This window comes from Mastigoproctus giganteus, chromosome 5, assembly GCF_048544385.1.
Source record: "Mastigoproctus giganteus isolate SK-2022 chromosome 5, ASM4854438v1, whole genome shotgun sequence".
NCBI classification, from domain to species: Eukaryota; Metazoa; Arthropoda; class Arachnida; order Uropygi; family Thelyphonidae; genus Mastigoproctus; species Mastigoproctus giganteus.
Genome location: NC_143579.1, coordinates 6317077 through 6331228, shown reverse-complemented (window position 1 = coordinate 6331228; position 14152 = coordinate 6317077). Strand labels below are relative to the sequence as shown.

General features: G+C 35.8%; 1 protein-coding gene across 1 annotated transcript in view; it reads left to right on the top strand.

Moving 5' to 3' along the window:
* LOC150085143 (BCAS3 microtubule associated cell migration factor-like) overlaps window positions 1–14152 on the top strand; it is a 345830-nt gene that overhangs the window by 128487 nt on the left and 203191 nt on the right. Inside the window, exons 7-8 of the mRNA XM_090373846.1 lie at window positions 3106–3213; window positions 9531–9607. Coding sequence (XP_090229972.1) covers window positions 3106–3213; window positions 9531–9607 — 185 coding nt within the window. The remainder of the gene's footprint in view (window positions 1–3105; window positions 3214–9530; window positions 9608–14152) is intronic.

Here is a 14152-nt window from a genome sequence, read left to right as displayed (position 1 = left end):
AGAAAGATGCCTGGATAGACTTTGCTTCCACCATAAACAAGGATACGGACAGCAGACTTGTCTGGAAGAAAATTCAAGCACTAAACGGTAAATTTGTGCAGTCTCCAGCCTCAATCCTGAACTGGAAAGGGCAAGAATTGTCTGATCCAAAAGAAATAGCAAACGCATTAGCTGAGTCTTTCGCCAGTATATCAGCAGTGTCCACATACAGTCAAACCTTCCAAAAAATTAAGGCATCTGCAGAACAACATAAAATAAATTTTTATACTAAGGCATCTCAGCCGTACAATCAGCCATTCACGTTAAAGGAACTTTTTGAGTCTCTAAACAAAACATCAAGTACTGCTGCCGGCCCGGACGGAGTATGCTATATAATGTTAAAAAAGTTAAATAATAAAGCAATAAGTTCCCTATTGAAATTCTACAATCGAATTTATTTAGAAAATACTTATCCACACTCATGGCGTCACTCAATTGTACTAGCCTTTCCTAAGCCAGGTAAGGATCATACCATACCGAATAATTACAGGCCGATATCGCTGACTAGCTGTTTAGGCAAAGTCTTAGAAAAAATGGTGCACAGGCGGTTAACGTGGCTTCTGGAAACAAACAATCTGCTAAACCGAAATCAGTATGGTTTTCGGAAAAACCACTCAACCTTAGATGTGATGATTAAAGCAGAAACAAATATCCGCAATGCTTTCATCAAGAGACAACATCTGGTTATGGTCAATCTCGATATTGAGAAAGCGTTTGATACCACTTGGCGATATGGTATCCTTCAGGATCTTCGATCATTCGGTCTGAGGGGGCAGTTACCACAATTTATACAAAATTTCCTACACTACAGATCTTTTCAGGTCAGATATAGGAACGCTATATCCAAATCATTTGAACAAGAGGAGGGTGTACCGCAGGGTTCCATCTTGAGTGCAACACTATTCACAATAAGAATTACAAATATAACACAAGACATACCAAAAACAGTTGAATCATACATGTTTGCCGATGACCTGATTATCTCTTGCCAGTCACAAACCATGATTTCCATTGAAAGGCAACTTCAAATGTCCATAGCCAGAATAGAATTGTGGGCGCAACGAAATGGCTATTCATTAGCAGAAAATAAATCGACTGCAATTCATTTCTGTAAAATACGAAAATTACATCCAGATCCTGAAATATATTTAAAAAACAATCGGATTCCTCTTACCAACAATTTTCGTTTATTGGGTTTATATCTAGACAGTAAACTTAATTTTTCCAATCACGTAGCCTACCTTAGAACGGCCTGTCAAAAGAAATTAAACATCTTAAGAGCTGTGTCATCTAACTCCTGGGGTGCTGATAGACACTCCCTCACACATCTTTATAAAAGTTTTATCCGGTCCCGCTTAGATTACGGGTCACCTGTCTATGACTCTGCAAGAAACAATTCCTTGCTACGTCTAAATACTGTCCAACATAGTGCCCTAAGGATAGCCACAGGTGCCTTCAGGACATCTCCAGTCCATAGCCTGTATATTGACGCAAATGAACCGCCATTACACCTTAGACGAAAATCCTTACTATGTAGCTATGCTGCAAAAATAAAAAGTATTCCATCTCATCCTTGCTGGGAATACCTGTTTAACCCTCAGTATGAAATGCTATATCGTAATAAACCTAATGAAAACCGCCCTGCGGGTATTAGATTGCAAGAACTGATGCTCAGTTGGAATATTAACTTCCAGCATATCCTTGAAGACGTAGCTCCTCCTGAACAACCCTGGTCTCATTACTCACCGCTCTGTGATAATTACTTTCTGAGATGGAGAAAAGGCTCCTTGCCAAACAACAACTTCCAGCAGCTGCATAAAGCCCACGCCTTAGAAAACGCAGAGAAATTTCACATATATGCAGATGGCTCCAAAACAGATGAAGCTGTAGGTGCTGCAGCAATCTCTTCTGCTTTTTCAACAGCTGTGTCTCTTCCTATAGAATGCAGTATCTATACCGCAGAACTGTATGCAATAAAACTAGCTCTAGATAATATAACCAAACAGCAAATCAAAAAAGCTCTTATATACACCGACTCCTTAAGTGCCGTCACTGCCATTCAATCTACTACTTCTTCCCAACATCCCATTCTGAAACAGATACGGTCTCAATTATACCAATATCAAACATCTAAACAGTTGGTTACCTTCTGCTGGATACCTGGGCATGTCGGCATCCCAGGTAATGAAAGTGCAGATCATGCTGCTAAACATCGTACAAATAGATCACTCTATCATCTGAAAGTCCCACACATTGATTATAAATCCACTATTAAAACAGCATGTAGGCTTCAATGGACTAATCTGTGGCAAACACAAGTAAATAATAAACTGTTTCAGATTAAAAAAGAACCTCAGTTGTGGACTTCTAGTTTCAGGAAAAGCAGACGTGAAGAAGTGATCTTGGCAAGACTCCGTATTGGACACTCATATACAACTCATTTGTTCTTGCTTATGGGAGAAAACCCACCTCAATGTTCATTCTGTCAGACTCAGCTAACAATCAAACATATTCTAATAGAATGCCCTAATTATTCAAGTAACCGGAAATCCACTTTTTATTCTGCATCCAATCTGTTGGAACCTTTAAATTTACAACACATACTGGGAAATAATGCAAATTTTGAAGCACTGTTTCGATACTTGAAGAGCATAAATGTATATAATGGCCTCTGACAACAATTATATTAATAACTCAGTCATAAGTTAATAAAGAAAAGGCACAATATGGCCCAGGAGGCCCTTGTGCCAAAAAACCCAAAACAACAACAACATAACCTTTATGTGATTAAATTATAAACAATTATTTTTTAAAAATTAGTACCGAAAAACCGGTATTTTTTCTATTAATACTGGTATTTCAATACCGGAAAAAAATGACCGGAATCCCGGTATTGTAAGTCCTAGATACTATGATGTGGTTACAAAAGATGTGGTAATTTGCATTCAGGGAGCAGTAAATGTATTAAATGGAGCATAAGTATTTTCAGTAATTTGTGCTTGTATCTTATTTTGATTAATTTTATTAATTTTTATTCATTATGTATTTTTATTATTATTTTTTCAGTGCAGGTCAACAGTTCTGTGCATTAAGCATTGTTTCACTGAAAACGGGGGATCAGTGCCACTGTATTAAATTCAAAATTCCAGTTGTTGATATCTTATGTAACAAAAGGTAATTACAGAATACTGTATATTATAAAAAATTATATGTAGCAATAAGTTATGTTTTTTTTTGTATTACTTTTTATTCATTAAAGTGTTATGGGAGTAAATGGATACTTCTCTGCATTTGAGATTATATGTTTATTAACTAAAAAATAAATTCTGGTACATTGGGGGGGGGGAGGCCTTATGTTATAACCCTTTTTTTGTGGGTCTTCATCAGAAAATGTTGGATGGTCTTATATTAGCACTTAAAGTACAATTTATTGGTGAAAACATGTTCACAATGAAAACATTTTTCTTTTAAAATAAAATAAAGTAAAATAAATAAAATGTGCCTTTTATTCTTATTTTTTAAAATAAATTGGTTACCGATCTTTGATTATGTTCAACAGTAGTCTGTAGACTACATTTGATTCGATTCATAGTGTCCACTGTTGGTCAACTGCCAGTACAAATCTCAAATTCATACTATCTCTTCCTCCTCTTGCTCTGACTATGTGATTCTTCCTCTTGTTCAGACTATGCAATGAGAGGGTGTAAATTAAAATTGAGGAAGGATGTTTGCAAAATAGATGGGCAGAAATTTGCCATTAGGCAGTGTGTGGTTGGTGGATAGCTTGAATAAATTCAAGGAAGAACTAGACAAACTGTTGGATGGGATGGATAGGTGAAATGGGAAGTTTTTTTTTTTTTTTTTTTTTGCTGATGCTTTATAAGCTTGCTTTATTGCATTATTTGCCACTACTAATTATTACCTTAGAAATATTGGTCACATCTCAGTTGCTATTTAATGCTGGTGTTAACACCATAGTTTTTATCATTTAAGATCTTTCTTAAGATCTTTTTCCATGTATCACAAAACATTTATAGTTTTTATGAAAATCACCAAGGTGGAAGAGTATTGATCTTTTAATTTATGAACATTGTATATTCTTGAAAAGTAGTTCATAAATGAAAAGTTCAAGAACTGGAAGCAATCTCCACCCCCCCCCCCCACACACAAAAGTCAAAACATTATGACCACCCCTGTTTCTACGAGTAGACACATTCCATAGCATCTAGAAGTTATGTCACTGACCGGCAAAGCATATATAATGATGCCACATGCAGTGCTTGTCGATATGAAGCCCATGCAATGGGGAAAGGGAAGGACCTCATGAAGTTTGAACTGGAATGATTTGTAGCACTAGGAAGGTGGGAGCCAGTATCTCAGCAACCTCAGGCATTGTTGGCTGTAGGAGGGCAGCTGTAATGAAGAGGGACACACAAACACCCAACATGCCAGGATTGCACCACTGGTTGACAGTCGAGGTGAACAGTGGTTGGCATTGCTGTCCAGAACAACAAGCGGCTCACAATCCCTCAATTAATGGCAGACTACAACCAGGGTGCACAGAAAAACATTTCCAATCACACCATCCAGGAGATGCTCTTGAGGATTGACTTATGGAACTGGTGACCTGTTCATGTGCCCATGTTGACTGACCATCAAGTTTTACCCTACTTGGTGACCGTGTATCCAGATGGTATTGGACTCTTTTCACAAGACAAAATCTGCATTGTGCAGGACTGGTATGAGGATCATATACAAGCATTTCATGGACCAGCTACCATATTCGCCCAACATTATTCCCATTCAACATTTATTTGTGGAATGCAGCATTTGCCAGGCTATGTCAGTGTCTTGCTCCATTGCAAAACTATAGGTCTAGCTCGTCCAGGATACCAGAGTATACCTGCAGTCTCATGTAGTCAGTACCACGCTGGGTGCAAGTGGTTACACAGCAAAAGGTGGCCTAACACGCTATTAGGCCGGTAGTCATAATGTTTTGGTTCGTGTGTATATAATTGATATAATGGGAAGATAGATAAGCGGCAAAAAATTTTTTCCCCTTTGTTACTGTAAATTTTTTCTTTACTGTAACTTAAGCTTTTAGTATAAGAGATGAAAATTTCTTATCTTTGTTTCACTATAAATGATGTGAGGGCACTATTGATTTATAAAATTCTTTATTTAATGCACTTTTTTCTATGTACATTACAGTATTATCAGAGTGAAAATAGTATACTGGTATTATGCGACACTATAAGAGATAAGGAAGTACCAACATTGATAAGGTTTCATTTAGAAATCTGGCAATTGTCTGGTGAAAGGTGACCAGATGTCAGTTTGTGCACTAATTTATTATGTGATCTTTCTCAGTCATAGTAATGGTGTACTTGTATTACAAAATAAATATCCAGTAAACCATCTTCTGTGCTAGACAAAGCTAGTGAATGTCACAATAAACAGAATCCTTAATATCTCCTTTTGTGGCTAGAATATGTTAAATTGATCAAACCTAAATAAATACTTATTATTATTTGTAGCCTCTCAAATTTTTCATGGCCATTATCTCACAAACGTTCATGTTCAATTCAATACCAATTTAATGAGAAATAAAGAAAATAGCAACACTAATTTTATGAGAAACTGTTGTACTTTACTATATTTTGTCAGCGTGGCTCACTTTTGTATGTAGAAGGAATCTGTTTTGTAGAGATCGTATTCATTTGAACAAAGGTGGTGCATAATTTTTGCCAGTATCATTGAGGATACCCGAAGGGTTCAGAGAAACTGTTAGTTAGGGGGAAAGAAAGGTAATTTAGATCCGCATTTATCTGATGATACTGTTACCATACTGTATTATACTGACATTCACTGCACCATACAAAACAGTATCACTTGTCAACATTTTATTATTAGTATTAAGACTAAGTGGTCTTAAAAATTTTTACTTGAGGTGCTGTTGCTATGAAAAAGAAATAGCTATGGATGAACTTTGCTCAGATAGTGACTATTCTAATCATTCAGTTCCATTAAAAATGAAAATTGTACCATACTATACATGTACATATAGTATAAACTAAATATATTAATGTTGAAATGTTTTTATCATTATCATTCTTATTATCATTCATGTTATTTTCAGAAAGTAATTTACTGTGTATTTGTTGAAGTTGAGTAAAAGTTCATAAGATTGGACATAGCTTGTAAATCATTTTGAGTTTGTTTCAAAAATTCTTGTTTGTAAGGTTGGATGTTCATAAATAGGGCGAGTACTATACTTTGCATAAAGAACAATGCGTATGAGAACAATATCATAGGAGGTATATCTCACAGAGGAACAATCTTGGTAGTACTCTTTGTTGTAGTATTCAAGCCATTTCTTGAAATACATGATGGCATACTTCCATATTAACATAACAGGATCCTTTTTTTGTAAGATGTCTAATAATGGTTATCCAAACATCTGGGATCTCTTTGCATGGTATATTCCCTCAATGAATCTAATAGAATTTATTAAAAAATCATAGCCATTACTAATAGATTAAGAAACAAGAAAAAAAAAACCCTCCCTAAACTCAGTAAAGAGTAAATAAGCATTTGAAGAGAGATGTAAGAAAAGACAATAATAAATTAGGTTGATAGTTGTGTCAGCATATCTTGAAATAAGCGACAAGTGAAAATTGCCTGTCAGATCTGAGATAGTTTTCAAATGCTCCCTCACTTCAAGATATGTCCACTTCAATCTTTCATGGCCTTTCAGGATGGAGTATGCTGTTAGCACTCATTTATTGTTGTTATTTGGTTTTTTGGAGCATTAGCAACTAAGGCCATATTGCTCCAGGGATATGCGGTGGTTATTCCCTGACCTTTCTGCATTCTCTGTATTTTGTGGTCATGGGCTCGAACCCCAGTCTAATCAAGAAGCGTGTGCTATGCACTGCTGCTCCTGCCCACCTGGCTACGGAGGTGCCTAGCACTCATGTAAAGTTGCATTTAATAATTTTATGTCAAACAAGTCAAATAGTTTTGTTCAGTATCTTCAAAATGTTATCTTAATATGTGATATTACATTCTATATAATATCGGTGTAGATACACCATAGTTTACCCATAAATTTGAACTTTGTATGTAGTGTAAAAGGTATCGTTTTAATAGTATCTCATATTGTGGGTGCCTTCACAATGAGATAGCTGGTATTGCACTACTTCAAATAAATAGCGCTTCTCTAGTAGAGAAGACTACTGTTATTTATTTTCAGTGGATACTACCACCCAGACCAGTGGTTTTCAACCGGGATGCCGCAACAACATTCCAGGGATGCCACGTAATTTGGGTTTAAGTTACTTAAACTTATTATTATTTTTTAATTTATATGTTTATTTCATTATAAAAGGGTATACAGTATCTTTTTTAATTTTGTGGTGATCTATAATTGATGTTTACTTAGTACCTCTATATAAAGAATAAAATTATATACTGTATATATATAATTTGTATTATGAAATGTAATTTTTATAATTATATTATTGTAATAAATATCATATAACATATATATTTTTTAATATTATATATATATATATATATTTTTTTTTTTAATATTATATATATATATATATATATATATATATATATTGAGAAAATTGAGTAGGGGTGCCGCAAAATAAAATAAATTACTTAGGGGTGCCATTATTAAAAAAAGGTTGAAAACCACTGACCCAGACAATCGTTTCATATAGCTATTTGGCTTCATCATAAGTGGGTGGGCAGGTGCCCTGGTAATGCAATATGTCATCACAGTTGCGAAGTTATTTCCGCAATATGAGAGATGCCAAATGGTGTATAAATAATAATGTATTACAAGATGAAATGCACAAGGCATAATTTCTTATGAGTTTTGGTAATTAACTATATAATATCAGTGTAGATACACCATATGGTGTATCTACACCAGATTATGTATTATGTGTGGATTTCATCTTCTAATACAATATTACATTCTGTGTATCAATTGTAGCCTTCCCTCCACATTTATGGATGTATTGGGACCTGCTTTTGCATTGTGTTTGTTTTGTATTTATTTTCTAAATCCTTGATTCCTAGATCCTAGATTCCCTTTGGAGTACCTAATTATTGTGTATATGCTTTGCATTCTCATTCTCTCTCTCTCTCTCTCTCTCTCTCTCTCTCTCTCTCTCTCTCTCTCTCTCTCTCTCTCTCTCTCTCTGTTTGTTCATTGTTTCTTGATCCTATATTAAGAATAAACATGATGAGGTGATTTAGAAGAAGCAATAAACTGATTTGTTGTTGTTATTATCTGGAACAGTGCCCCTGAAAACTCTCAAATTTCTATACTCTATCCAAAAGAGATTAATTAGTTTAATTAATGACAAAATTCCTTTCTTACAAAATCACTTCACTTTCAGTTTCTGCTGAATGCCTTTTCTGCAAATATTTCTGATAGTATTGTCATTAAATTAGCATCTGTAATCCACCTCTTTCTTCCAAAAGCCTCCAAGTGCCAAGCATTCTTTTTGAGTCACAGTTCAGTTTTTTTTCTTTTGTTTCTTTCTTAAAAGAGGTCAGAAATGAGAGTGTAAGTTGGAAATCCAAGCCTGCATTTTAATAATGACATAACAGCATCACATACATTTTTCTAAGATCCCACTAGCATGACCAACATTTTACTCTAGCATAAAAAAAATATATATTTTATAAAGTAATATACAAAAAAAGGAACTATAAAGTATTTTTTTTTTTTTTTTTTAAATTATGGGTGTCTTTAAATTGCATGTCTTTTTCTCCAAATAAAATTTTCTGTTTCTTTTGTACACATTTTGAAACATACAATTTTTGAATGTATATTCCAATCCTAAACTGGTGACTAACTTTTACTTATTGATGTATTTAATATTTGGATGTACCTATACTTTCTCTGCAGAAGTATAAAACCTTTTTATTTTAGTTCATATTTACACTTAACTGAATAATGAATATCTGCAATTATAATTTTAATTATCAAAGCACATTTTAAATTAACACAAGCCACTCCATTTCACATTAGAATATGTTACAGTTTCTAAGGCTGGTTGGATTCATGAAATTAAACATTTTACATTTTCTGTATTACTGCAGTGCATTGGTGATGTTGAAAGAGCAATAGATAGAAATAGTCATGCCATAGTTTTAATGAGCAGTAGCTGTCAGCTCAGTGTTTCCCCATTTCTCAATTTGAAGTTAGCATTTGGATTTACGATTCCAGAAACATATCCAAATGTTCAAATTTCAGAGCTTTTCTGCATTAAAGGTATATATATTTCATTAGTGAACTCAGTAAAACTAAAACTATTAAACTGTATTTGGTCTTATTATTTTTCCCCTTTAATGTAATTAATGTATTTAACATGTTATTACTAGTATCTCTGTACTATAAAATGTAAAACTAAAATCTAAGTTATATTCTTAAAGGTATATAAATTATATTTTATAATTTTTAGGGTTCTTGTTGTAACATTTCCAGAAGAAATTGCAGTCTATGACACTTGTACCTTCAAAGATTTATTAAAAATAACCAGTAAGTATCATATCTGTAATAATTTACTTAGAAGTTGATTTTAAGGAAGTAGTTTTAGAATTATTGTGCACTTTCACACCCCCCATCCTAAATTTTAGATTAATGTTGTTTGGTATAGTAGAGACCAAACTTGAACTTGTTTCCTTCTTTCCAGAGCAAAGCTGGTGAAGTGGAATTTTCATTATTAGTTCCAAATCATTACCGTTATTTTCCAAAACTTTCTTAGATCTGTTACAGATGGTTTCACGACTTTTTCTGAATACTGTAGTTTGCTGTTGAATTTTTCAGGCTAAGTTTTTTGCAGATTCATATAAAATAGATTCATACCTACAATGATGTCATGATACAAGTATTACTGTATAACATGTTATAAGGTAATATTGCTGCATTATGTATTATAAGACAGTATTATTCTGTTACATATTCTTAATATGTAACACTTATAATATTCACACAAACACGCATGTGTGCAAAATTATTATTAAATGAAATTTATTTATAATAGTAATAAATAAATTTCTTGTTATATTTACAGTTATCTGCAGCCAGGAGAGTTCAACAAACAGCTGCACAGAGAAATACAGTGGTCCTGTAAATCAGAATGTCTTATAATGGAGGATTTTAACTTTCTAGGTATTGATTGAATTTGTGGGTTGATCACTCACAGAGTAACAAGACTTTTTTGTGGATTTTTTTTGGATGACCATGTCCTACAGCAGCATGTTAAAGAGGCAACAGGAGAGAGTAATACTCTTTGGTTTGATTATCAACAGTGATTATTCATGTATTAAGATTCTGCAGATAAAAGAACCACTAGATGGCACAGTGATCACAGTGTATTGATTTGGGATTTACTTAAAGATGTAACTACTATCAAAGGTAAAGGAAATGGATTTTGCTTTTGTAAATGTGACTACAGTGATCTCAGACAGTTTTTAAATTCCATGCAGTGAGACCAACTGGTGATGTTACCATCAGCAAATTCTAAACGGGAAGCAATCGAGGAATTAATCATAGAAGCTACTAGGCTTTTCATCCAAAGAAGAAGTACGCTTCAAGGTAGTAAAAAAAAAAAAAAAAAAAAAAAAAAAGGCAGGTATAGGGCTAAATGAATGTCAGATGAACTGATGAGACTCAAGGCAGAGAGGAAAAATGCATGGGATGCATATAAATTATTAGACACAGAAGCCTATGGTAGATATAAGCTAGTCTGCAATCAAGTCATAAAGGAGGTTAGGCAAGCGAAGGCTGATTATGAGAAATCTTTTGCAAAGGATGCAAAGAAAATCAGCAAAGAGTTTTTACATATGTAAACTCTAGAAGGAAAGGGATGAATCAGATTGGACCACTTAACATAGATGAGTTGACTATTGATGATCATGCTCACGTAGCTGAAAACTGAATGGGTATTTTGCATCTACATTCACACATGAGGAGTAATTCAATTAGAGGAGTGTCAGAAGTTTATCTAGCGCTAACAGGAAGCTAAGTGATTTTGTAATAACTGAGAGAAAAGTGGAGGAGAAATTGTTGAGTTTAATATAAGAAAGGCACCTGGGGTGGACAGGATCTATCCAGTTATATTAAAGGAGGCAGCAAAGGAAGTAAGCAAACCATTAGCCATAATTATGACAGCTTCCTTGGACTCAGGGGAATCCCCATGGACTGGAGGTATGCAAATGTATCACCAATTCACAAAGGGGGTTCAAAAGGTGACACAAGTAACTACAGACCTGTTAGTTTAACTTGGGTTCCGGGGAAAATAATGGAATTACTGGTTAAGAAGCATTACTGGATTATCTAGACAAGACTACAGTAATAGTTAAGACACAGCATGGGTTTGTTAAAGGGAGGTCTTGTCTGACCAATCTGATTGGATACTATGATGTGGTCACAAAGGAACTGAATCCCAAAAATAATTTGGATATCATATACTTGGATTTCAGGAAAGCTTTTGATGCTGTTGCACATGGAAGACTGCTGTACAAATTGGAGAGGTATGGCATTAAGGGTAAGTTGCTATAATGGATAAAGGGATGGTTGAGTGGGAGACAACAGAGAGTGGTAATCAATGGACACTGCTCTTCATGGACAAATGTTGTTAGTGGAGTTCTCCAGGGTTCAGTGTTGGGCCCATTGTTGTTTTGTATATTTATCAAAGATATTGATGAAAGTATATCAGGTTTAATGTCCAAGTTTGCAGAAGATACACAGGTTGGCAAGGTTGTTAACGACAGTAATGACAATATGCTACTCCAACTGGATCTAGATAAGTTGGGAAAATGGGCTGAGAAGTGTCAACTGAAGTTTAACATTAACAAATACAAAGTACTGCATATGGGTAGTGATAACCGAAGAGAAACGTACAAAGTGTATGGTACTACACTCAGGAAAGTGAAAAGATCTGGGAGTAATTGTGCAGTCAAATATGAAGTTCGCTGAGCAGTGCAGATGGGGCTGCCAGGGCAGGTCATGGAATCTTGTCAATGATATATAGGAATTTTGCTAGCAGGGACAGGGAAGTGATTGCCTTGTTATACAAGGCAATGGTCAGGCCACACCTAGAGTACTGTGTACAGGTCTGGAGGCCTCATTTTAGGAAGGATGTAGAGTTGCTAGAACGAGTACAAAGAAGGGGCGCCGACCGGGCTGGCTAGGTTGGTAAAGTGCCTGCCTGGCAACCCAAAGGTTGCTGGTTCGAATCCCGCCTCAGGCTTGGATCACAGTAAAATGCAAAAACTTTGAGAGGTGCATTATGGCTACAGAAGCCTATGTGTCAACGACTAACAACCAAAAAAAAAAAAAAAAAAACCCCAAAAAGAATGGCAACAAGATTGGTGAGGGTGAACAAAAGATCTCTTACCAAGAAAGGCTTAAGTTCTGCAAATTGCAGTGCCTGGAGAGTAGGCTCCTGCGAAGTGATCTGATTGAGGTTTATAAGGCCTTGAATGGGTTGAGCAAGCTGAATGCTGATGGGATTCTTCCTTTTGCTCAGACTAAGAACCTGAGGGGGCACAGTTTCAAATTGAGGAAAGATAATTGTAGAATAGATGTGCAGAAATTTGCCTTTAGCCAGTGGGTAGTTGATTGGTGGAACAGGCTTCCATATTTTGTTGTGGAAGCTAATAGCCTAAATAAATTTAAAGCTGAGCTGGACAGGCATTTGGAACGAATGGAGGAGTGAAATGGGAGTTTTTTTTTTTTTTTTTTGGCTGATTCTGTATAAGCTTGCTTTCTTGCATCGTATGCCTCTGGCTAATGCTAACTACTGAAACTAAAAACTTTTGTTGGAATTTCTGTTGCAGGTTCACCACACATTTCCCTTGAACACGTCAAGAAGGTTCATTACCGAATGGCACCTCATGACTCTGTCAGATGAAGAGCTAAAACAGAAACTACAAGACCAAGGAGTCATCAGTGTCAGAAGAATAATGACAGAGAAGGACGGCATACTTGTTCCTACTCGAAACATAATACTCACTTTTATTAACCCTAAACCACCAATAACGAGCTAAGCAAGTTATCTTAACTGCCGTGTTAGAGTGTACATTCCAAACCCCTTACGTTGCTACAAGTGCCAGAAGTTTGGGCACTCACAGTTAATCTGCAGATCCGCAGCTGCCTATGCTGCATGTGGATCCACTGAGCACATGAATACTGAATGCACAGCAACAACAGCATTAGCATTAGCATTAGTAGAGGCATTTGATGCAAGAAAGCAAGCTTATGCAGCATCAGCCAAAAAAAAAAAAAAGTAACATAAATAAATAAAAATAACCACTTCCACTTCACCCCTCTGTTCGTTCGAAATACCTGTCCAGCTGAGCCTTAAACTTATTTAGGCTATCAACTTCCACGACAAGGGATGGAAGTCTGTTCCACCCACCAACCACCCGCTGGCTAAAGGCAAATTTCCGCACATCTATCCTACATCTGTCTTTCCTCAATTTGAATTTATGCCCTCTCAGGTGATTTTTCTGAGCTAGAGGAAGAATCCCATCAGCATTGAGCATGCTCAAACCATTCAAGGCTTTGTACACCTCTATCAGATCACCCCGCTGGTGCCTAGTTTCCAGACACTGTAATTTGCAAAACTTAACCCTTTCTTCGTAAGAGAACCCCTTTGTCCCATTCACCAATCTAGTTGCCCTTCTCTGTACTCGTTCCAGCAGCTCTACATCCTTCCTGAAATGAGGCCTCCAGGCCTGTATACAGTACTCTAGGTGTGGCCTGACCATTGCCTTATACAAGGGAATAATCACCTCCTTATCCCTGCTAGAAAAATTCCTATATATCATTGACAATACACCATGAGCTACTCTTGCAGCTCGTCTGCACTGCTCAGAGAACTTCATATCTGCCTGCACCACCACCCCCAGGTCCCTTTCATTCTCTACCACTGTCAGTGTAGTACCACAGAGTTGATACGTTGCTCTGGGGTTGCTGTTTCCCATATGTAGTACTTTACATTTGTCAATGTTAAACTTCATTTGCCACCTCGAAGCCCATCTGCTCAACCTTTCCAAATCCTGTTGCAGCAGCATA